Genomic DNA, 25,308 nt, shown 5'->3' with positions numbered 1-25,308 from the left:
CACCTTGGCTCAGTCCACAGCTTATTCTAAACAAGACCTTCATTTTTCAGCTGTGGGAAGTACTGTGGGCACAGGGTGAGAAACCAGCGCACAGGCACAGAGGCAATGTCCTCTGTAGGTGCTCCCATTTCCTCCACCTGCCTCCCATGTCACCAGCCAGCTTCCCTGTAAGTCAGACCTAACACGGTCACTAATTCACTTCTGGGACCATAAGGTCACTCAGCAGCCTCTGCAAAATTCAAAGGACTTATTCATTAGAAAGCGTAAGATATTTGTGAAACCTGCACTTTATGCACGTGTAATGAAAAAATGAATTTTTCACCAGTATTTGAAAGATACATGATGGCTTTCATATACAATTGCTTTTTGGTTGTTTCACTTTCAAAATAAAAAAATAATAAAAATTACCTACTGTCTTATTCTCTTGCTGTAACAGAATGCTATACAACAAGCAAATTCCAAAGAAATTTGTGACTCATAGTCCTGCAGGCTGAAAAGTGCAAGACTGAAGGCCTTCCTGCTGTGTCACAACATGCTGGAAATGGGTGAGGCCCACATGGTTCAGAAAATCAGGCCAGACTCACCCTTGTATCAGGACCCCATCATGAGACAGTAACCACCATCTCAATACCAGTCTTTACCCATTCACAAGGGCAGAGCCCTATGGCTGAATCTCTACTTCAAAAGGCCTCATCTCTCAATACTGTCATGATGGAGGTTAAATTTCAACATGGGTTTTGGAGGGTACTTTCAAGCCACAGGCTCACTATCTTTTAGTGGAGTTGTGATCATAATGCCAACACTAGCAAGATATCTAACAATAAATGACATCAGGGATAGTTAGCAAGGACCACAGGTGAGGGCAAAGAAAAGAAGTTGAGAACTTCCAACAGAGGGCAAGGGAACCCATCTCTGGATGCTTTCATTATGAAGAATACAAGCAATAATAAGTGTTGGCGAGGATGTGGGGGGAAAGGCACACTCACACATTACTGGTGGGACTGCTGGTGTTTAGCTCCAGAATGATAGGCACAAAGTCTGAGCAAGCCATCAAACGAAAGAAAGACTTGGGCAAAGTCCAATGGACTCACAAACAAGAGACCCATGCAGATTTGCTGGGAAAGTTGTCTGAATCAAAATGGAGTCACTTTTGTCAAGCCCTAATTGTCCTCCAAAACCAATAATAAATACAGCTGGGAGATTATAAAGGAAGGGACCTCAATCACGTATTCCTGATAACAAAAACTATGCACCAAAGACTGTCAGAACCAGGACTTTACACAAAGGCTACTACAACTGCAGACAGAAAACACTTCTGCAAGGACATGTGCCCAGCACTGTTTTCCGCCTCAGAGTGGTCCTTCTGCACGCATGATTTTAACCATGTGGCTGAGGATTAGTATATGAGGACCACTCAAGGGGTCCTTCTCCCTTGGACTATAAGGAGTCCCTGTTGTTTCAGTTTCCTTGAATGTGCACACAGTTCCTAGAGCATGCATGGTCCCACTGCATGCTGCCTTTCAATCAACTAATTTGGGAGAATCATTTTCAGCTTTTCGTGTTGACAAAACCAAGCATGATGAAGCAAACAACCACCACCACCAAAAGAGCCGGGCTTCATGTCAGCATCACAGGACAGCTGAACTGAAGCCGGGAACTGCTACCTGCAGAGGTTTGCACTGTGACCTGAAAAATAAATACAAGCTTTGATCTATCTTTCACAGACCAAATAATTTCCAAGCCAATAAAACAGCTACACATGTACAAAGCCATGTGTCTTTAGTTAAAATGCATTACATTTTCCAATAGAAAATGATTGCCTTCCATGCTTTACAGCACACTTGTGGAGAAAGAGAATACTGTGCTTTGAGCAGCAGAAGGGCTGAGGGTATACTGCAGCTGTTGACCAGCATCAAGGAGCCTATCTCCAGACTCGCCAGTGCATGTAAAGTACTATCAAATTTTGTTTTCACAGAAAGAAAAACCTACCTTAAAATTCACATGGCACCTCAAGCAACTTGAACAGCCAAAACAATCTTGAAGAAGAGTAAAGCTGGGAGCTCACACTTTCTGAATTCAAAACTTAACACAAACCACAGTGATCAAGCAGTATGGCAAGACATCAAGAGAGACAGAAAGCAGTATTCCATGAGAGCCCAGAAGCACACCATCACCTAGAAGGTCAAGATTCTCAACAAAGTCCAATAGGGAAAGCAGACCTTTCAGCAAATGCTGCTGGGAAATGGATGTCCACATGCACGAGAATGAAGTTGGACACTTTACTAATACCATATACAAAATATATGACATATATAACATAATAAAACCAAAATCATAACTGTCAACAAGGATTTGGAGAAACTGGAACCTCTGAGCACACTCTGTGGGAAAGCAGGTGGGCACAGCGGTGTTGGTAAATGGTCTGAACTACCATACTGCCCAGTGACTCCACTTCTGTGCATCTCCCTAAAGGAATGGAAAGCAGGGTCTGGAAGACCCATGTGTACACCCATGTTCCCAGCAACATGATTCAAACAGAAAAGAAGAAGCAACCCAAGGATCCACTGGGGGTGAATGAATAAGCAATCCTGGCCTCTACATACAAGATCATTCTGCCTTGGCATAGAAGGACATGGTGACACACACATGCTACATGGATGAACCCTGAGGACATCATATGAAATGAAATAAGCTAGTCGCCAAAGACAGCTGTCTGATTCCACTTGAATGGCAGAGAACTTGAGCTACTATGAATAAAAACAGGAGCCTGGAGGCAACTGTCCCCTGGGCAGCCACATTCCCCATAAGGACAATGACAGCAGGTGAGGGACTTGGTTCAATTGTGTTTCTTTTTAACAAGATTTCCCAAGCAAGAAATCAAGGCTAGGGTACAAAAAAGCCAGGGTAGGCTGGAGATGGCACCTGTCAGCTCTCTGTAGTCCCCACGAGCTGCTCCTCTCTGTGTGGTGAACACCTGGCTGCAGATATTGATCCTATGGAGCAGTGACCTGAGACACAGATGAGGCCTCCCCTGGAAGTGGGGAGCAAACCTTCCCTTTGCAAAGGACAGGTGGTGGAGTGAAAAAGCTAGTTACAGAACTGATGTCTTCTCAACTGTGACAAGAAGCTCCAGGAAATGGCAAAGAGGAGAAGAGAAGAGCCTGTGAGAAGCCTTCCCGTAACTGAAAGCTGTGTGGTCTCTCATGATGGGTCCTGTCGTGCAATTCCTTATACACAAGATTTCATCCCATAAAGAACTCCATGGCCCAGCAGCTCGGGAAGCTGAGACAGGAGGATTGCAAATTCAAAGCCAGCCTCAGCAGTGGTGAGGCACTAAGCAAATTAGTCAGACCCTGTCCCTAAATAAAAATAGGGCTGGGGATGTGGCTCAGTGGTTGAGTGTCCCTGAGTTCAATCCCCAGTACTCAAAAAAAAAAAAAAAAAAAAAAAAAGAAAAAAGAAAAAAGAAAAGGAAAGAAAGAAGAAAAAGAATCTGTGGACTGGGCATGGAGGCATACATCTATAATCCCAGCAACTTGGGAGGCTGAGGTAGGAGGATCACAAGTGCAAAGCCAGCCTCAACAACTTAGTGAGGCCCTAAGCAACTTAATGAGACCCTGTACCTAAATGAAATATAAAAAGAGCTGGAGACGTGGCTCATTGGTTAAGCATCCCTGAGTTCCCTCCATGGTACCAAAATAACAAACAAACAAATTAATGGAGGTCCCAAAAGCCATGTCACCAGTGTGAATTTACCTATTAATAATACTAAAGTGGATTAAAAGCTTACCCATTATAATGCCAAATTCTGTGACTACTTCTATAAGCTCATCAATTCCTAATCGCCTCCCAGGGAGATCTGCTCTCATTTGGGGAATTAATGACCATACCATTTTAATCTCTGAATGCTTTCATTATGAAGAATATAAGCAATAATAAGTGTTGGCGAGGATGTGGGTGAAAAGGCACACTCACACATTACTGGTGGGACTGCAAAATGATGTAGCCAACATGGAAAACAGAATGGAGGAGATAGCTTAGAAAACTTAGAATGGAACCACCATTTGACCCAGCCATCCCACTCCTCAGTCTATACCCAAAGGACTTAAAAGTCAGCATACTACAGAGATGCAGCCACATCAATGTTTATAGCAGCTCAATACACAATAGCTAAACCGTGGAACTACCCTAGATGCCCTTAAATAGATGAACGAATAAAGAAACTGTGGAACGTATATGCAATGGAATATTACTCATCATTAAAAGAAAATAAAATTATGGCATTTGCATGTAAATGGATGGAGTTGGAAAACATCACGCTAAATGAAATAAGCCAATCCCAAAAAAACAAAGGCCAAATGTTTTCTCTGATAAGTGGATGCTGACCCATGAATGGGGGTGGGGGGCATGGGGAGAATGAAGGAACTTTAAGTAGGAAAGGGGAGAGAGGGAAGGGGTGGGGGGGATGGGAGTAGGAAATATGGTGGAATGATATGAACATTTACCCTAGGTACATGTATGACTGCACATATGGTGTGACTCTACATTGTGTACAACCAGAGAAATGAAAAGTTGTGCTCCATTTGTGTACTATGAATTGAAATAATTCTACTATTATGTATAACTAATTAGAATAAAAAAGACATACTTGATATAATTCATATACTCTATCTTGCTTAAAGAGAAAACACTTGAAATATTTAATCTTTATCACATTAGATTTTTAGACTATATTTTTTATTTCCTGTGCTTTAATTCAGGTATAATCTATAGACAATAAAATGCATAAACCCGAAGTCTATGCATTAGATGGCTGTGTGAAAATGTACACAGTTGGTAACCACCACATCAGTGACAACCAAGAATGTTTTGGGCACCAAGACACCCTTCCCATTTTTCCTGTCGATGTCTCTCACCCCGCCAAGAAAGGACTGTTGACTTGAATTCTACAAGGCACCAATACTACTGGTTTGTTTTGCCTGTTCTAGAATTTCATAAAAAAAAAATGTTATTTACCATTTTTCTCAATATAGTATTGTAGAGGCTGGGGCTGTGACTCAATGGTACTGCTCTTGCTTAGCATTCCTGAGGCCCTGTGTTCAATCTCTAGCACCAAACACACATACACACACACACCTGTGCACACACATAAAATCTGTGTGACTGATCTATACTGTCATGTGAATCATCAGTTCACAATTTTTATTGCTGAACTGTATTCCTCACTACATGCCTAAAATTGTCAACTATTCACCTGTTGTTGGATGGTCGGGATCTCCCAGTTGGGATATATTATGAGTAGTGCTACTGAAAGCATGTCTGTCCAAGTCTTTGTGTGATTTCAGGCCTTTATTTTTCTGCAGTAAATACCTAAGGGTGATGGTTAGGCAACAGTGTAAGAAAAGACTTAGTTTCCAAGACAATTCCACAGTGCTTTCCAAAGCAGTGTGTTTAGCTCAGTACCTCCACCAGGAATTCGTATGTGAGTTGCTCCACATCTTTGCCAACGCTTGGTATGGTTGGTAATTTCAATTTTGGGTATTTGAGTGTGTGCAGTGGTATCAATGTGGTTTGGGTTTGTTCCGGATGATTAAAGACATTGAGCAAATTTCATTTTTATTGGTTTCTAAGTTAAGAAAAAAGCCTTTTGTGTAACTTCACTTAGGGGTCTTACTACTGACTTGTAAGAGTTATATGAGACCTTATAAAATAGAGAATATTTTATAATATTTTGTGGCTTGTCTTTTTATTTCCCTAAAGCTATCATTTGAAAATCTCAACCTTTTAATAAAACAAAGTCCAATTGATCACTGCTTATCTGGAGGTCTAATTTTTTTGTTTGCCTATTCATGGTCATAAAGATTTTTCCTCTGTGCTTAGTTCTAGAAATTTTATAAATTTTGCTTTTCAATGTAAGTCTATAATCCAACCAAAAGCTCAGTCGTTCAAAAATCACTTCCTAAAAAAACTACTGATATCCACATTGAATGACCTTGGCAGCTTGGTTGGATCAGTAGGCTAGACACTGAAATCTTCTATAATCTGTCTCACCAGGTTATTTATCCATCCTAACTCCAATAAGACTCTCTTGAATATTGCTATTTTATAGCAAGCTTTGAAAGCAGTCCTTAAGTCCTCTAAATCTGATATTTGCTTGTCAAAATTCTTTGACAATTATTGACAAATTATTGACAATTCTAGGCCTTTTGCCTGTCTATAAAGACTTGCTGTTAGTTAATTTCTAAATAAATAGATTTTGATTAGGATTGCATTTTTGAAGACACATTTGTAGATAACTGGTACCTTAGCAATACTGAAACACGATATATCTCTCCATACACTTAGGTATTCTTTAATTTCTCTCTGAAATATTTTTGTATTTTTAGTAGAGATCTGTACATCATTTGTTACATTTTTTCCTAAGGAGGCCATATTTTAATGATATTGCAAATAGATTTTGTTTGTTTGTCTATTTATTTATTTATTTTGACCTGATTGGGCGGGGGGTTGAACCCATAGACTCACACATGATAGGCAAGTGCTCTCAGTTTTAATTTCCAATTGATAGTTGTGTACAAAAATAGAACTCATATAAATAAATTTTAACCACATAATCTGTGAACTTTCTAGAAGATTCCTGAAGGGATTTTTTTAAAAAATACATATCCTAACCATTTAAAAATAAAGACAAGGGCTGGGGATGTAGCTTAGAGATAAGAGTGCTTGCATAGCATATGCAAAGTCCTGGATTTGATCCCTAACACTGGGGAAAAATAATAAAGTTAGATTTCCTTTCCCATTTTTACACTTATTTCATTTTCTTGTAGTAATATACCAGCTAGAATTTCCAACTGAATGTATTACAGGAATGGTCGGAGTGGGCAGGCTTAGGCTGGTTCCAGTCTCAGAGGGTGAGTATCAAACTGCATCACATATGTGTTCCCTTACTGTCATCACAGTACCTACTGTGTTTTCAGAGATGAAATCCACCAAATCGAAGACATTCCCTTGAATTCTTTGTGGTGAGACCATATCCCCTGTCAATGGAGGTTTAACTTTTGTCAAATGCTTTTCCTGCATTTATTGAAATGGTCCTATAGTACCTCTTCTTCTTTCCTTTATTGTTAATGTTTCAATCCTGAAAAATCATGTTATATTGTCTTTTTTGTATGACTGAATTGGTTATATTTTTTAGTGAACTTTGCAGTTAGGTTCCTGAAGGAATACTGACCTTTGATGAAGTATTTTTGCAATTTCTTTACTAGATTTTGATATCAGGAATATGTAGTATTCATAAAATAAGATGGAAAAGTGTTCCCATTCCCACTTTTCAAAAGATTGTGCAGAAGATTTTTTTAAAAAATAGAATTTCAGAGTGTTACCATGAGATATGACCCTGATGGGCATTTTTGCTTGTTTATTCTTTTAAGATTAAATTTCTTTAAGGGCCTATTCATGTTTTCTGTTCCTTTCTGGTTCATTGTTAAGTTGTATTTTTCAAGGAATTTTATCCAATTTATCCATCTCCTCGAAAGTTCAAATTTATCAGCATGATATTATTTGTAATAATCTATATTATCCCTTTAAAGACTTCTATCTGTAGTGATATTCTCTCTTTCCTGTTAATATGGATGACTAGTATTTTCTTTCCTTTTCTTCATTTAGCCTTGCCAATGCTTGCTTATTCATTTTAACTATTTTTAAAGAACCCACTATTTGCATTTATAATTTTTCTCTACTACTTCCCTGCTGTAGTTTTACTGTTTGACTCTGAATCATTTACTGGCTTCAAGTTAGACTTGAATTTATTTTCCTTTTTCTAGATGCTTAAAGTGCTACCTGAAATCACTGGTTTAATGGGAGTTAAGGCATAAATTTACCCCCTGGCACTGTTTCAGTTGTATTCTACAAATTTTGATATAGTTGGTTTTCATTATCAGATTTCCTTTGTAATTCTTCCTTTGACCTACAGGTTGTTTAGAAGTGTGTTAATTAACTTCTAAATAGTTGGGGATAGTGAATGAATTCAGATTTTTAATTTAATTTCAAAAATATTCTATGATTTCAGTCTTTTAAAATTCATTGTGATTTATATTATGCCCTAGCACAAAGTCTATCTTGTGTTTCCATGTGCAGTTGGAAAGAATTTGAGTTGTACAATTGCAATGTTCTATAAAGAAAAGTTAATTCATGTTGATGATGATATTCAGACCACCTATAGTTTTGCAGAACTCTAATACGGTTCTCTGAAAGTCACTTGAAGAGGAATGCAAAACACCTGAACAAGATTTTGGGTTTGCCGCTTATGCTTTTTGTTCTGCCAGTTTTTGTTTGGGTGTGTCTGCAGGTTGGTTGTGAGGTGCTTATGCATTTTGGACTGGAGGAAAACTAGCCCTCTTTAAATGCGTAGCATTGCCTGTGTCTAACTTTACTATGGCCGTACCAATTTTTATTTTTTTAAATGCCATTCACATGTTATATCTTTTTCCATCAGTTAACTTCAACTTGCCTTTATATTTAGAGGGTATGTATATCTCAGAAGTCTGAGTATTGATATTTTATTTGTTAATTATTAGCCAATCTCTGGCTAATTTAGGATTTAGTTCATATAATTTTAAATTAATTGTTGATTTTACTGGGTTCAAGCCTAGCATCTTTCTATTTGTTGCCTCTGTTCTTTTTCCTCTTGCCCTGTCTCCTTGTGGATTAATCAATATTACTATCAATACTTCCTTCTGTATTTTAAGTTTTTTTTGTTTGTTTTTTGTTTTTTTGCTTTTCATGATTCCTCTAGGGATTTTAATATGTATACCCATAGCACCTAAAATTAATATTATTTCACTTAATACATCACTCCCAATCAAAAATATAAGAAACTTATATACTATAACTCTATGTCCTTGTCCTTTGTATTATTGCTTTCATATTTATTTCTTACACATGATACAAACACCACCTTAAAATGATATTATTTCTGTCTTAATCAGACATTTATGGAAATTAGAAGGGAAGAACAATTAATCTCTTCTAGTTGCTCACATATTTACCAATTTTGGTGATTCTCACACTTTCCTCTGAATTTTTTTCTCAGCATTTCATATAGTTCAGATCTGTAGAGAACAAATTCTCCTGGATTTTCACATGAGATGTCTTTATGTAAGCCTCATTTTGAAGACTGCTTCTAATGGGCACAGAATGTGGTGTTGGCAGTGATTTAAATCTCTCTCTTGTTTTGATGAGAAATATGCACCATGCATGTAGACTTTACCTGATTGATCAGGTATCGCTTCTCTCCATATTTACTATTCTTAAATTTCCAACTCTTTCTATCCAATAAATCATCCAATAAATAAATATCCACAAAGAAACATCTAGGCCCAGATGACTTCACTGGTGAAGTTTTTCAAACCTCTAAAGATGAACTAATAGAAATTCTACAAATCTCTTTCAAAAAAATAGAAGAGGAAGGGCTGGGATTATGGCTAAGAGGGAGAGCATTGGCCTCACGTTCGTGAGACACTGGGTTTGATCCTCAGCACCACATAAAAATAAAAATATAAAGATATTGTGTCTACCTGTAACTAAAAAAATAAATATCTAAAAAAAAAATAGAAGAGGAGAGAATATTTCCCAACTCACTGTATGAGAAAATACTCTGCCCTCATACCAAAAACCAAAGATTATAGAAAAAGAACTAAAGACCAGTATAATTTATGAATATAGACACAAAAGTCCTATCAAAATACTAACAAAATACCATCAAAACAAATCCAGCAACATATAAAAAATTATTCATTATGATCAAGTGATTTTCATCACAAGAATGCAAAGTTGACATCTGAAAATCACTGAAAGTAATGCACTATGTTAACAGAGTAAATAGCAAAAAAATGCTTGATAATCTCAGCAGATGCAGCAAAAGCATTAAAAAATCCCAATACACATTTCATATTGAAAAACATTAATCAACCAATTATAATGGAAAATTTCTCAGCATGTAGGATCCATCTGAGAACAACCTGCAGTTTATACCATATTTAATGACCAAAGACTGGATCCTTTCCCCCTAAGAAGAGGAACAAGAAAAGGAGGTCTGCTCTTGTTACTTTATTTGGCAAAGGCTGATTATGAAATAAAAAGAGAGAAAAGGTAAACAAATTTGAAAAAAAATGTTTTAAAACCATGTCTAGATAAAGTTGACATGATATAATATGTAGAAAAGCCTGAGCAATCCACCAAAAAAATACCATTAGAGATAACAAATGAGTTCATCAAGGCCAGAGGATACTAGGACAGCCTTACAAACAGAATGACAAGTCAGCTATATTTTATACACTTGTAATTAACCATTTTAAATGAAATTTTAAAAATAATTCTACTTAAAATAGCATCATAAACAATAAAATTTGAAGTAATAAATTTAACCAAAGAATACAAAACTTAGCTTGCAAACTAGAAAACACTGTGAAAGGTATTAAAAGCCCATCTCAATAAATGGATAAACATCCCATATTTGTAGACTTGATACTGTTAAGAGGGTAATACTTCTTGAATTGACCTACAAATTTAAAACAATTCCCATCAGAATCCTAGCTGGCTTCTCTGTGGAAACTGACGAGCTGATCTCAACATTCATGTGGAAATGCTAGAGATCTGAGATAGCCAAACAGTGTGCAGGGAGAGAAGGGATGGGAGACACACAGGAGCACACTCTGTGATTCCATGCCCTTGTAACTCTAGAAAGCTACCTTGCTAGACAGAATGTTGGTGTCCCCTTCTCAGAGTCCCAGAGAAGATCCCTGAAAGTGAGGCCTTTAGGAGATGAACAGGTCCTGAGGGTAAAGTCCTCTTACATGGGATCAGTGTCCTGGTAAAATAAGTTCCAAAGAGCTCTTCCCTGAACCACAAGAAGCTGCAGCTTCAACACCCCTGTCTGGAACCAGAGAGTGGTTCTCCCTGGCTATTGCCTTGATCTTGGACTGCAAAGCCTCCAGAACTATGAGCAGGAAAGGTGTGTTTTAAGCAAGCAGTCTAAGCTGCCTGAAAGCTCTAAGACACAAACATAATCTGTAAGTTCAAAACATATTGGTTCCTGGGGCCTGGTGTGGGAAATTGTGATTAGAAAGTGGCAAAATGGGTGACAGAAATTCTCTGTTTTGTTAAATTTGCCAAAACTTAAAAAGGGTGTATTATGTATGTTAATTACATCTCAATAATAACACTGCTTTAAAAATCATCTTTTAGGTTATTAGCCAGAAAAAAAAAATACCAGTCATGCACACAATCTTTTAGCAGCAATCCAAAGGAGTCTCCAGAATCAAAATAAAACAAAAAACATGCAAACACCAAAACATTAAAAAATCAGGGAACTTTAAATAACTTCTGCATCAATGAGGATACAGAAGCAGGAAATGAAAATTACCTAAAAACTAAAGCAAAGGAAAGTACTTCACCAAACACCTGCAAGTATGATGCAATTAGTTCACCAATGACAACACATGATCATTTTGTTATTATCCAATTTAAAAAACACGGAAAAGGACAACTGAGTATAAAAAAGGCATAAAGATGAAGGTTAAAATTAATGGAGGGGCAAACAAGCAAGAAATGATGAATTTTATAAAAATTAGTTTAAAAACAGAATAATTAAAATAAAAATATCCCAGGCAAGTATGATTACAGAAACAAAGGAAGGAAACACTGAAAATTAAAGTAACTTTGAATACAGTAGGATTAAACTTAAATGAGAACACTTTTTGCAAATACTTTAGTAAGAATTTGGAAAGAGCAAGATGACTTTCTATAAAAATAAACTGCCCCAAAAGTGGGATAAAGTGACAACAAAACAGAACAAAAAAAGAAATCCCCTTGACCGTAAGATATTTGAATGTCTGTTAATGTCCTCCACTGGGAAAGGTGGCAGACTATAGTAGTTTTGCAAATTCACACTACTGAACTTTCTCAAAATTGTTAACCTTAGTTATTTTTACTCCTTCAGATCAGAGCAAATTCAATAACTAGGAATAAATTGAATTAATGTAAAATACAACAAACTTATTTAAATTATGAATTAGATACAAATTTATTAGAAAAGATAGAAAATGTATTACCTTGGTGTATTAAAAGATGAATTCCATGGAAAAGTATAGAGTTCAAGGAATTTAGCAGTAGCACAAAATTATAAAATATAAACATCTATCAAAAAATATGGAATCAGTAACACTAAACACTAGAAAGTAGTGAAAATCTCTAAATCTACAAGTTTTTAATAAAAAATAATTTAAACCAAGAACAGAAAAACTAAAAATCATTTATTAAAATATATCAAATGTTATTATAAAAATTAAAATAATAAAATAATTGCTATTAAAATTTTGCACATATTAGATGTGGTTACTAAGATAGATCAAATATTGTACTAAATTTAAAATTCTAAAATAATTGCTACTAAAATCATGTACATTTTAGATACGGCTTTCTTGACCACCATCCAATATTGTTTACTAGATTCCAGCTAACCAGTATGACGAGAAAGCAAAATATGTAAAAAATTAATTGTATTTATATTTGTACCTTAGACCAATAGAGTAAAATAAATCTTCAGCTGATTAAGAAAACATAATAAATGGCTAGGCACAAAACAAAGATTTAGAATTCTGTTAAAAAAACAATGAGAGCCTGTGAACAATTCTAAAAGAAGATGACTATGTGAAAGTACTATGACATACCTAACTGAAGGCAGAGGTCAGTTTCAACCGATGACATAACTGCGTGAGGGGCCATACTTACACAGTCTTGTCCTAAGAACATGGGGTAAATAGCACACAGCAGAGTTGGGGCCACCAGAGCACACAAAAGTTGAAAGAATTCAAGAAAGGAGAAGGGGCCACAAAGGCAGAAGCTTCCAAAATGGCATGCACATTCCCCTCAAATACCTGACCTCTCCAATCCTTGACAGGAAGACGTAGCTAGATCGGGAAGAGAACCACTCAAATAAAGCTTAAAGTAACTCATTAATAAATTCAGAGTGATTTAAGGATAGTTAATTGACTACTAGGATAGAAGTTAATTATCTTCAGAGAAAGATAACAGAATCTAGTAAGATAACTGAACATATCATCCACAGTGTAGTACACAAATAAGTGACTATACATGCAAAAAGACAGGAAATGGTCCAGAGGGAAATGAGATATAAAGATGAACTTACAAAGAACTCAGATTATGGAAAGTAGGCAAGGATTTCTAAATAACTCATAGATATGTTTAAGAATCTTTAAGAAAATGCATATTTGGATACAATGATAGACCAAAGAAAAATCTGAGAACTAAACACTTCCATCTAAAAACAAAAAGCATCCAGAGTAAAATGGCACACTGTACATAGGAGAATAACAATAAGAATGACCTCCGATGTCTCATCAGGAAAAACCAAAAAGATGAAGACAGAAGAACACTGAACATTTTATAAATGCTGAAGAAAAGGAAATCTGCAGACTTAGAATTCTAAATCCAGTGAAAATATCTTTGAAAATTGATGTATAATAAATTTGAAAATTACTGTAAAAAACACTCATTAAGTAAATTTCCTAAGTAACAACGTCCATTAATTCTTTTTCCAAAGTAAATGCAAGGTTAGGATTATTTTACTGGATATATAATATAAATTTTGACATAGTAACAGTTATCAAAACAGAACAATTGTATTTAAGGATCAGATAATTAGCAATAAATAGCTAAGGAGTCAAAAAACGATCCATGTTTATAAAAAACTTAATATATTCAATTCAATGAAACAATTAATTATTCATTAAGTGATACTAATATTTCAACTATCAAGGATAAATTATTTTCATAAAAATACAACTCTTGAAGAATTAAAATGTAAATATAAAATTTTAAACTAGAAAAATACACAAAGAAAAGTTTATATACTTTTTATATTAATGTGAGATTTAATCAAAACAAATGATGACATATTTGGCTTCATGAAACTAATACAACTCAGTGGTAGAGCACTTGCCCAGCATGCACAAGGCTCTTGGGTCTGATCCCCAACACCACAACAAAAAAAAAAAAGAAAGAAAATCTAAATAAAATTTTTGAAAAATCACCTGAAGAAAATATTTGCATTATATCACAGAAAATATTAATATCCTCAGCAAAAAAATGAAGACTGTAAAATTATCTATTGAAAGTGAACAACTCATCAAAAAATAACTAAACATTATGAAGAGATACACAGAAGTCTGAGTAATAAATAACAAACAAACATGACAATATGTTCATCACAGGAAGCAATAAGAATGGCAAGTTTATTGAGAAATGTTTTCACCCTTATGTTTGAAGGGTTGTGAATTTTTTTAGAAAACTAAATATGAAAAGAAACTTAATTTGCCCATAAATTTATAGCAATATATGTTGCATACTTTTTAAAGAATCAGTAGGAAAGACTACACAAGCCAGAGTTTCTGCAGCATTAATGTATAATGCAAAATTCTAGAAACACTGGCCATCAATATGGAAAAATATTTGATATAGTACTCCATACGTATTGTTTCACAATTTTAAAAGGGATGAATACAGTATAATTACATTTTTTGTTTTAAAAAAATGGAAAGAGAAAAAGCACATGGGCATGTATGCACTGTATATACTGTATAAACACACACCTTTGAAAACACTGAAAGGTGCAGGGATGGTATTACAGAAAATAACTGGTATTAGAAAGTGAAATAGCTCAATTATTTCTTTTTCCACGAACACCTCTACATTCTAAATTGTTAAAACAAACAAGCATTAATTGCTTTTAAAATTACTGTGTCAAAATTACTTAGTTACACAAAATCATATGACATATTTTACTAACACCAAATATGTATGCCTTTAGCCCCAAATAATATTTTTACAATTACATGCTTAAGAATTCTATTCTATAATGACAATTATAATTATTATAATAATTCAGCTAAAAATAATATGGTTCAAGGAATAAAAGAAAGCATTTGGGTTTCAGGAAGCCATAACAATACTTTACGAAGGCTATATTTTCCTAAACTTATAACTGTCATCAAAAAAAAAAAAAAAAGAGAACTGTGAACAAACACCTGTTTCTGCAGATGTCAGTACAAGAACTACACATAACCTGATGGATAGAAGAAGTACAGCACATATCTCACAGGGGGAAGGCGGAGGAGGATGTGCCAGAACACTATCTAGGCCCTTTCCTAGCACTGACCCCTTGAATGGTCCTGGGAGGGGCCCTGTTATATGTGAAAATATGAAATATGCTATATGTGAAAATAAAATGTCTTGTATTTCTCTTTAAAAAAATCCCCAAGTTGTATAAGCTTCAAGTTCTAAAAAATTTGGATATGTCTGTTTAAAGGTAAAGTGAATCACAAATAATTGTTGCTTAATCAAAGACATCTATAAAATGATATTTATTCTTGAAGTGGTAAACTTTATTAGATTTTTATGACCATTTATAAAAACTAATGTGCTGCATTTGGGTGCATGAATAAATTTCTTCCAAGAATTTGAAAAAAAGAAACTGTGCTCTGGAAAGAATGAATCACAGAGAGAACTAAGAGAGCAGACTGGCACCAAGCCAATAAACAATGTTCATAAACTTAACAACAGAGCTGGCATCACTGGAGATGGACTGCTCAGACCTGGAAATACCACAGGGAAGTAACAGCAGTAAAAGCTGGTGGCAACCACCAATGAACTGCCCCCGGCGAGGCAGATAAGCAACAGATCAGTGGCCAATTCATGAGGAACATATCTGACATGGTTCTGAATCCCCTAGGCAAGATGCTGGTCCTCAGACAAAAAAGCATCAGACTGTTTTAGCCCAGTGCCATTAGAAGATACAATGAATCTAATTTTACTTGTTCTGATTCCATGTTCATCAACAAACTTATGATTGCTACTTAGCTTCCTAAACGATTCTGATCACAAAAAATGCCAATATTTTTGTCCTTGTGCTTCAACATGTTTGAAGATCAATAAAATGAAATTCCAGTTTTATATATTAATCACATTAGCTTCGTGGATAAGATCTGGATTCTGAAAAGTGCATCCATTTTCATGTACTTTTGGGTCTAGGAGGTTTTGACCAAACCCCATGCTCTGGTGAACTCAAGGCAAAACCTTTCCCTTTAAAGGCTTTGGAGAGGCTAGTTTTCATCTCCATTTTAATTATCCTACCAGTACATTATCAGAAATTCTGCCCCTGCCAAAAAGAGGGAAATATCCAAAATAAACATTTAACAATATACACATGAAACAGAAAAGCAAATCATCTTACATTTTTTCTGTCAAATAAAAACTTATGCCAAATTACATTTCTTAAATATCAATTAATTCCAGATAATACTTCCTAGGCTTCTAAACTTTGTAAAATCATTTTTACCTATGCGACTGATTATGGAGATTTAGAGATCCAGTCTGGTACATCTCTTCCAACTGTTTCCTGTTCCCAAAGTAAAGGGCAAGGTCAGTGGCGATGATGGCTTTGCGGATGATCTCCAGCACCTGCTCGTACTCACTGGAGCTCAGGGTGGAGAAGATATTGTGCCCTTCCAACTGCAGAGAAACACAAATGAACACCACAGTGAGCACAAAGCTCCGGCCCAGACACCTGCAGCTGTTTGAAACAGCAGTCACTGAAGACACTTGGCACACCCATGACAACTTTGGGAACAAAAGGAGAGTCTGACAGGACTGCTGTGGGGATGCGGTTTAGACTCTCCACATGCCCCAGCGAAGCTTCCACTTAAGGAACTATTTTAACTGTAGAGACATTCATCATTCACTATCACAAAACCCCAGGGACTTAAATATATCTAGTTTTTGTATATTTCTGGTAGTTATTAGGACTAGAAAATGTAGAATATTTAGGTTGAAGTTTTTTTCTCTTAAGGTAATTTCAGAACTTAAGGTTTATATCACACTGGAACTCATGGATTTCAAAAGGTATCTATAAGCATGTGCACTGCATGTTGTCACAAATAAGTAGCAATCAACTTTTATTAAAAGAAAATGTGCCACAACTAACCTATCATTTATTCACACATTTTAAACTCTTTACAGGCATCAACACATCCATATGACACATAAGCCAGCAGAGATTCCACAACTACTAGCAACTTCTGTTCCCCTGGGGAGACAGGAAGAGACACATCCTCACCCCGACTGAGCACAGAGCACTGTAATTCCATTCTGTTCTCAGAGATATTCTTCTAGCTATAAAACTTCATAAAACTTTTCAGAATAGTTTCTTCCTCTGAGAATTTTAAGCACTTTTTTTCATAAAAGTTTTTATTCAAACTAAAAAAGGCTGAGATGATTATGATATATTCAATTTGTGGGTTCACCAATTTTTAAAATCAATGGTCAATATTCCTATGATAAACTGATTTTATTTAACTTAATCTACACTTATTGACTGATAAAACACATTACAAACTTGAAATTATTAGAATATGCTTCTTTTTAAAAAAATATTTATTTTTTAGTTTTAGGTGGACAGAATATCTTTATTTTCTATATTTATGTGGTGCTGAGGATTGAACCCAGTGCCTCATTGTACACTAGGTGAGTGCTCTACCACTGAGCCCAGCCCCAGCCCATAATATGCTGCTTTACAAAATCAGACATCACACTAAGGCACCGTGTGCTTCATATTCTGAAGAACAGCTGTATGTGACCATTTGTTTTCAAACATTAGAATCTTCCTATGAAATTTGCTCTTGAGATTTTAGACATAAACGCATACAGCAAACGGACTCAGTTCTTGTAGGTAATTTCAGGACAACAGTAATGAGAAGACCTTAAATGTATGATGCCCCGAGCTTATAAGCACTTTCCAACACGCGATTTCACTTTCAAATTATAAAATTAGCCTTTGATGTCTATCTAAACTGAAATACGGGCTGAAGTGTTAACTAAGATGCTTCTTTGAGTGAAAGAAACTAGTGCTTACATAAGCAGGTTGTGTTTGCAGTTTGCGGCAGAGACATTCACATTTGAAGCTCCTTTCCTGAAAACAACAGGGGCCCAGTGATGCCATGAGGAGAAGCTAAGAAGGAGCATACAAAGGCTGAGTTCCCAAGTGGAGGGTGCAGGAGCTGCTGGGCTTGGGACACTCCAGCACAGCTAGCTGGTGACTGCTTGGGACAGCACTGGGCAGGGGGCATGACTCCATTGCTATCAACCTTGACTCTCCACAGCTGTGTTGTGGGAATCTCTAGGAAGGAAGTCTTCACTCTGGTCCATGCTATGGGCTCTGCTTTCTCTGACTTGATGAAAACCCCAGTGAAGCAGCTGTGTCTGCGTCAGCATGTCCTGCTTCAAGACCTGTGCGTGCCACTTCACAAACACGTCTCATGTCAGAGTGCGTTTGGTTGGCTCACCAGAAGGTCTCCTGAAGGGACTTGTGCTGGCACACTTCATGCTTCCTGACCTGTTTTTGTCTTTTCTTTCCTCTATCACAAACACCACAATGATCTGTTCAACTGTAATATAAAAAAATATCCTAGTATGCTGTTGAAATTTTTAAAAAAATTCTCTCTAAAAACAGACTTCTTGGCCTGGGTTCTGTAAGTTCAGAGTCTTGAGCTTGCTGCACGTCTGTGTTTTCATGAGATGCTCAAGTGTCTGTGAGACAAGAGGATCCATTTTAATGGATCTGTGTATTCTGCTGGCTACTTTAGATTCATTTTTCCCTTTACTACTTTTCAATATTAAAGGAAACTGGCTTGGAAAATTTCAGTAGAAGCCTTTATAATGAAAAGATGTAACTAGGGCTTTAACATTTTGCAATAGGTAAATGGGATGAATAAATAAATAAACAATTCTTTAAAATTCTTTAAAAGAATTTAAAATTCAAAATTCTTTAAAAGAATCTAGCAAAAATGAACTAAGGGAGATAATAGCAACCAAATATGCCAGAAAGAGAAACTGCTTAACTGTCCCCACCCCCAACTACTACTACTTCTTCTTCTTTCTTTTCTTCTTTCTTCTTCCTTCTTCCTTTTTCCTCTCCTTCTCCTTCTTCTTCTTCTTTTTTTTTTTTTTTAACTTTACTAGGGATTGAGACCCAGGCCTCACAGGTGCTAGGCAAATGCTCTACCACTGAAATATTTTTTAAAGTTCAAATTTCACATTAGTTAACACACAATAAAACCCCTTAAAGTGACATAATAGTTGTATACATCAATGAGTAAGTTTATTATTCTTAATTCCAGACTACATAGATTGAAGTTGATGTTGGTTTAATTTAGTCGATCCTATTTTACATTAAATCAAGCATGAAATAGCAGACTTCAGATTCTTTATACCCAGGAATATTTCAAAAACTGTGAACTGGGTTAACAGTATGTAATCTTTATCTCTGCCAGAGTATTTGAGTGGGCTGTTTGTAAATGCTCAAAGCAGCTGAGCTCCAGAGATGGCAGAGAACTGAACACTGCTGAAATTGCTCTGATGCTGAGAGGTCACCCAGGACCCACCTGAATGGATGCTCCTTGAGTCCTCTCCAGTTCTTGGGATAATTCTAAGCACCTCCTCCACAGCTGTGTCCTTCCCACCACAAATGAAAACCCCACGATCTGACTTCACTTATTCAGCAGATATTTAGTCTGCAGTGTTCCATTTTATGTGTGGACACAGTAGTTTAGTACCCACTATATCCAAGGTCATAAAGAATAAAAGTTGGTTTTCTGAGGAGTTCATAGTTGGTAGAAAGGTAAGGGTATGAGTATGCAATTAAAATAGAATAGAACATTCTCTGTATTTGAGCTCAATGAAGGAGACCATGTGAGGCTTTTCCTGGGAGAGGACACGGATACTACAGGACAAGCAGAAGCAACAGCAGCCTGTGATATGGAGCTCCTGAGACTACAGAAATCATGATATTTGAAGAAAATCACAAAAATTGCTATACAACCAAGGCAAATTGAATGTAATAATCTAAGTCCAAGTTTTCAAAAGGCATTAATGTATTAAAGTATCATCCTGGAGGGCCAGGTGCAGTGGCACACACCTGTAATCCCAGCATCTCAGGAGGCTAAGGCAGGAGGATCACAAGTTCAAGGCCAATAACTTAGTAAGGCCCTAAGCAACTAAGCATGTCTCAAAATTTAAAAATGTTTTAAATAGGGCTGGGGATGTGGCTCAGTGACTTGAGTGCCCCTGGGTTCAATCCCTCGTACTTCTCTCAAAATTTATCCTGGAGGTAATAAGGAGCAATTGATAGTTTTAAGTTAGGATTGTTTCAGAAAAACTGCTAGTAAGTCAAGACAAGATAGGAACAGAAACTGATCCATCAGTCTTATTTTCAGCAAGTTTTAAAAATATTACTATTAATCACAAATAATCTCCCCCCAAACTCTATGCTACTCATCCCTAAAGGAGATTCTTTCAGAAGGGCCGCAATACCTAGTTTCTACATCTGGATTGCCAACCAATCCAGGCTTTGACCCTGGCAATCCTGCCCTAAGTGGGTTGAAGATTCCTGTTCCAAGAAGCCACAGGGCTGGGCTAGATCATTCAGATATTCTGGCACAAAAAGTGTGAAGTCAATGATACAACACTCTGCATCGAGCATGCTTTTAAAATACACGGAGTGCTTGTTTTGCTGTTTAATCACCTACAGCTTCAAACCACAGGTTAGGAAGCACTGCAGTATTTGATTAAGAATACAGGCTTTGGGGACCAAACACCTCCTGTTGCTCATCCTGTTCTCAGTAGCCATGTGACAAATGGACAAATCTCTTAATCTCTTTGATGCATTTTATTCTTATTTTTTAAATGAAATGAACAAAAATAATCTTATAGGAATATTCTAAACAATTGAATGTATTAAAATATGCAAAACACACTTACGGTTCACAGTAAGTACCCAATAGATAAAATGAGGGTGGTGGTGATAATGATAAAATCCACCAGCATGATTTAAGAGCCAAGAGTTAAGGGAAAGAGAGAAGGAAAAGCAAATGAAGAAACAAACAGATATACTCCAAAATGAGTTTGATGGCCCAAGACCATTTCTATTCATTGGCAGAGAAGGAGAGAATATAAGCCAGCCCCCAGGTTATACATTTTAATTTGTTAGTAAAGGTCATGTTGCATGCAAGTACTATTTTGCTATTATTGAAATAGACAGCAGTAAATTCTATGAATGGAATGAATTGGAAGACTCTAGCTGATATTCATAAACATTATTGCTATAAAACGTAATGAAAAAGTCATGGGATCCCAAAATACACATAGATAACTTTCTGAAATTTTATCATGTTTCAAAATCATTAGATAATTGAAGATTAATAAGAATACTGTCTCATAATGAGACTAAATATTCCTAATTAGTTCAGTTTCTAAAACTTGACTTTGAGAACTTAACAGAGTATTTTCAGAGGGCAAAGGATAGAAAGTGGATAGTTTCAATATTCAAAATGATCAGTAACATCTCATTAGAAAATAGAACAAACTGATTTAATACAGCAATATAATGCTTCTCTCACAAGGGTTAAAATATGAACATTATAGGTAAGAACACAAAGTCACCTGCTTCCTTGGATGTCGATGGCCACACAGAATAATCTCGCTGGAAGGCACCTCACTGGCCTTCTGCTCCTGGGCCACTATGAGAGCCCTGTGCCCTGGGGGACATAGCCACTTCCTTCTCCTACATGAGACCTGGAGTTTCTACCCTCCAAGATTTGCCCAGTTGTCCTGCCCACTGTACTCCCCCTAATCCACACTGTACGCTCACAACCCCATCTCTGCACAGAAGGACAGACCCAGAGCTTGGTATAGACACGAGCAAGGGGCACCCACTGTCTTCACCAATTTACAATTCAAAGGAATTAGAAAGCTATGCTTATAACAGAAAATTTCAATACAGAATTAAAAAAAAAAAAACTAAGTCATACATATGTTTGAGACACCCAGGGATCATGGAAAAGGGGCATAATGTTGTGCCCTGCTCTGTGGGAATTCCATAAATGATGTCACCAGAGAAATTAAAGCACAACCTGAACCTAAAAACTAAGAAGCTGGTTCCAGAAAGAGGGAGGAGAACAGCACAGGCGTCTGGCAGACACCATGGTCCTGCAACAGCAGAGGCCATTCATAAAAGATTTATATATCAATTATAAAACTGGGATTCATTCCTAAAGCTTTAGAGAGCCACTGATGACACTGTCACAGGAGAATACCACCTCAGGCATGGATTTGGAGGATAGGTTTGAGGGACAGGCCTGGAGAAATAACGGTAGGTAGGGAAAGGCAGTAGAACAGAAGAGCATGAGATTGGAATGGGGGGTCGGTCGAGTAGGAAAGGTGGTGACAGGCCCTCGGGAAGCTACAGTGGCCAGAGGGGCTCTGGAATTCACTGAGGACTGAGCAGGAACTTCTGACTTCAGAACGTCCACTGTGTCCTCAGAGTGGCAGGCTCACTCACCAGGAGAACCAGCAGAGAACAGGAAGTTCAGTGAGAGCCGAGAATGTGGTCTGCCCTTCTCTCTGTGCTTTACACGTCTCCTTATCATGACTTACCTCACACCTCGTCCACTGCACCCTTCTCACTCTGACAGTTGTACTCTCCTGTTCTCTGCCTGCCCACCCGAGAGCTGTGTGTACGAGTGAGTCAGAAGGGTAGTTTTAAGATGCATTTGACAACTGCCTGCTTATTGCTGCTGCTGAGGTGGCCAGTAGTATCCTTCTGCTTTCCCAGACTACCCAGCAGGTGACACTGGGAGCCAAAATGGAAATCAGCACTCACAGAGCCCTGTGGGTGCCCAAACGGGAACCATTTCCCAACACGATGCAGTATACTGAACTGGGTATCTTTTTTATCTGGCTATGCAGATGGATAGTTCCAGCTAGACCCACAGTCATTTGTGACAGTAGTAGCTCAGGGGGTCTGGCTGCTCCACACAGCTTCTGAATCACAGGATTAGTTTTAGTCTATCCTAGTGGCAATCTGCTTTTTAATGCTGGCCTACTTCAAAGATAATTCTATTATATTAAAATAGGCTTTCTAAAGGAATATTATGAAATCTATTAAAATTCATTTGCAGATTAAACTACTAGAAGCACTGCCATCATCAAACATATGAATTTCTTAGGATATGGGATGTGAATTCAGTGAGTTCTAACTGAAGTCATACTGATGTCATTTCCAGAATCCATCCTTCTAGTTGTATAAAAACATACCTTCAAATAATGAGTGAGTGAGGTCAAAGTAAGTATAACTTCGATGAAGTTCTACAATGTTCACCTCAAAACGTGTGACTTATATATATTTCTAAACACACCTTCTATCCTCATTAAATTTCTAAGTGTGCTGCATGTATGCATGCATCTATTCAAATATACATCATTTATAAAAGAAAGGACCAATGCTCACGTACAGCTCTCAGGGGCAGAACTCATCTATAAACAAGTGCAACATCAGCCACTCTGCTACTTAGGGGTTATAGATTGAAAAGAACTAAAATATCTAACACTCCATATCTAACACCTCTTTCGCTTTTACCCAGCAGGAAATCAGAGTAGCAGCTGCACATCAGGAATTTCATCACTTACCTTCTCAGTGCCCAGACAGCTAAGTTTAGTTGGGTTTTAAGGTTTGAGCATGCAGTACTACCAACCCTTTGGGCACGCAGGCCAAATGAGGAGCACTAGAGAAGCCTTAGAGAAGCTGAAGGGAGAAAGTGATACCGGGCTGTCCAGAGGGAAGCAAAAAACTGCGCCAAGTGGAAAAAGCCTTTCTGTTTGCCCTCTGTCCATGGACAGCTACCGCTAGAGTCACTGCTGGCACTTCTCCAGGCACCTCTGGAGACTCAAGACTTCCTGTAGACACGCCACCCAGAACTCCCATACAGATTCCTTTTCCTGGCAGTAGGAGGGAAATATAGGGTCCACCGTCCTTAAGCCAACACAGGTCATAATTTAAAAACTCTGTGATAGGATTCAAACCATTTTGACACTACAGCTACCTTGTTATGCTGAGGCTGAGAAAAAAGGTTTAAGAAAGAAGGAGCATAACAAGTTTTACTGAAACGAGTTCTACCATCAACTAGAGCAATCACCAGAAACATCTTGAAAGCAATAAAATAAAAACCCACATGCAAGAAAAGATAAAAGGAATTCAATGCACTTAAAAACCTTGAATTTACCTAACTTTTAAGATGCTGAATACATTCTGGTTTCAAGAGTATGATAATCCATATAATTAAACTGTGTAAAATAAAATTTGCTTTTGGAGATCATATATTATTAATATAATCTGTGGAAAACAAATGTAATTGCAAAATATATTCAACATCTTTTTCAAGGATTTTTTTATTCAAAAGATCCACATAATCATTGAGTTATGACTATAAATATAAGATACCACAATAAAATGCAACTGCTGTTTCCCAGTAGGCCTAACAACATTCCCGTCTCACCTAGGAAGCATCAGCACCTCCCAAGCGGCCCTGGGCATGGGCCCAGTGGGCAGAGCTCACCTGCAGGATGGACACTGTCTGGGAGAAGTGGTGCTGCTCCATGGTAGAGGTGGAGTAGAGAGCTGCCAGTGGGTGGTCGAACTTCTGCAGGTAGCTGTTACTGAAGCCCCTGTGGTCCAGGTCATGACACAGACAGGCGATCAGCAGTCCTTTACGCTTAAAAAAATAAGGCAGAGATGTTCAAACAAAGAAATGAGACAGGAGGACACCTGCAGCTCACTTTCACATTTATTTCTGCCTTTAATATATTCAACACCCTTAGGAATATTTAAAACTTCAGGGAATCAAACTTCTCTTGACCTCTTTGTTTTTCTGCATATAAACTTGACAGTCAAATTATTCTTGAGTCATTCTGCTCAGCTCTAAGAGCAAGTGCAGGAGGTATCAAGTGTTCTGAAGCACTGTGGATGAAGCAGATCTGCACAAGGAGAGGGCAGCTTCAGTTCTCTTTCATTCAAGACCAATCTGATGCTAAATTCTAACAATGTTATTGCTATTATAAAAATGAATATAATAAGTTATCGTATGGCCTGTAAAAATGGCAAATTATGTAGAAAACTTTAAAAGGGCTATAGAGGATCAAGGAAGACAGGCTGAATATTAAATAAAGTAACCAGAACAGGCCTCAGGAAGGTGGTCAGAAGCAAGAAGGTGTAGGAAAGAGCACAGCAGAAGGGAACAGGAGAGCACTTCCTGAGAGAGTCTGAGGGAAGACAGGATGCAGTCCTATCCAAGGGACAAGGGATGACTATGGGGCTTTTAGCAAAACAGTGTCATCATCTAATCT

At 37.2% G+C, this 25,308-nt stretch overlaps 1 protein-coding gene across 2 annotated transcripts in view; it reads right to left on the bottom strand.

The window, feature by feature from the left end:
- Pde10a (phosphodiesterase 10A) overlaps window positions 1-25,308 on the bottom strand; it is a 263,627-nt gene that overhangs the window by 13,666 nt on the left and 224,653 nt on the right. For both annotated transcript variants that reach the window (XM_076858046.2, XM_076858047.1), the window contains exons 17-18: window positions 24,522-24,677; window positions 16,415-16,587 (exon numbers count right to left, since the gene is read on the bottom strand). In XM_076858046.2, coding sequence (XP_076714161.1) covers window positions 16,415-16,587; window positions 24,522-24,677 — 329 coding nt within the window. The remainder of the gene's footprint in view (window positions 1-16,414; window positions 16,588-24,521; window positions 24,678-25,308) is intronic.

Source organism: Callospermophilus lateralis, chromosome 6 (assembly GCF_048772815.1).
Source record: "Callospermophilus lateralis isolate mCalLat2 chromosome 6, mCalLat2.hap1, whole genome shotgun sequence".
In the NCBI taxonomy this organism is placed as follows: domain Eukaryota; kingdom Metazoa; phylum Chordata; class Mammalia; order Rodentia; family Sciuridae; genus Callospermophilus; species Callospermophilus lateralis.
This window is presented reverse-complemented; position numbering and strand designations above follow the sequence as displayed.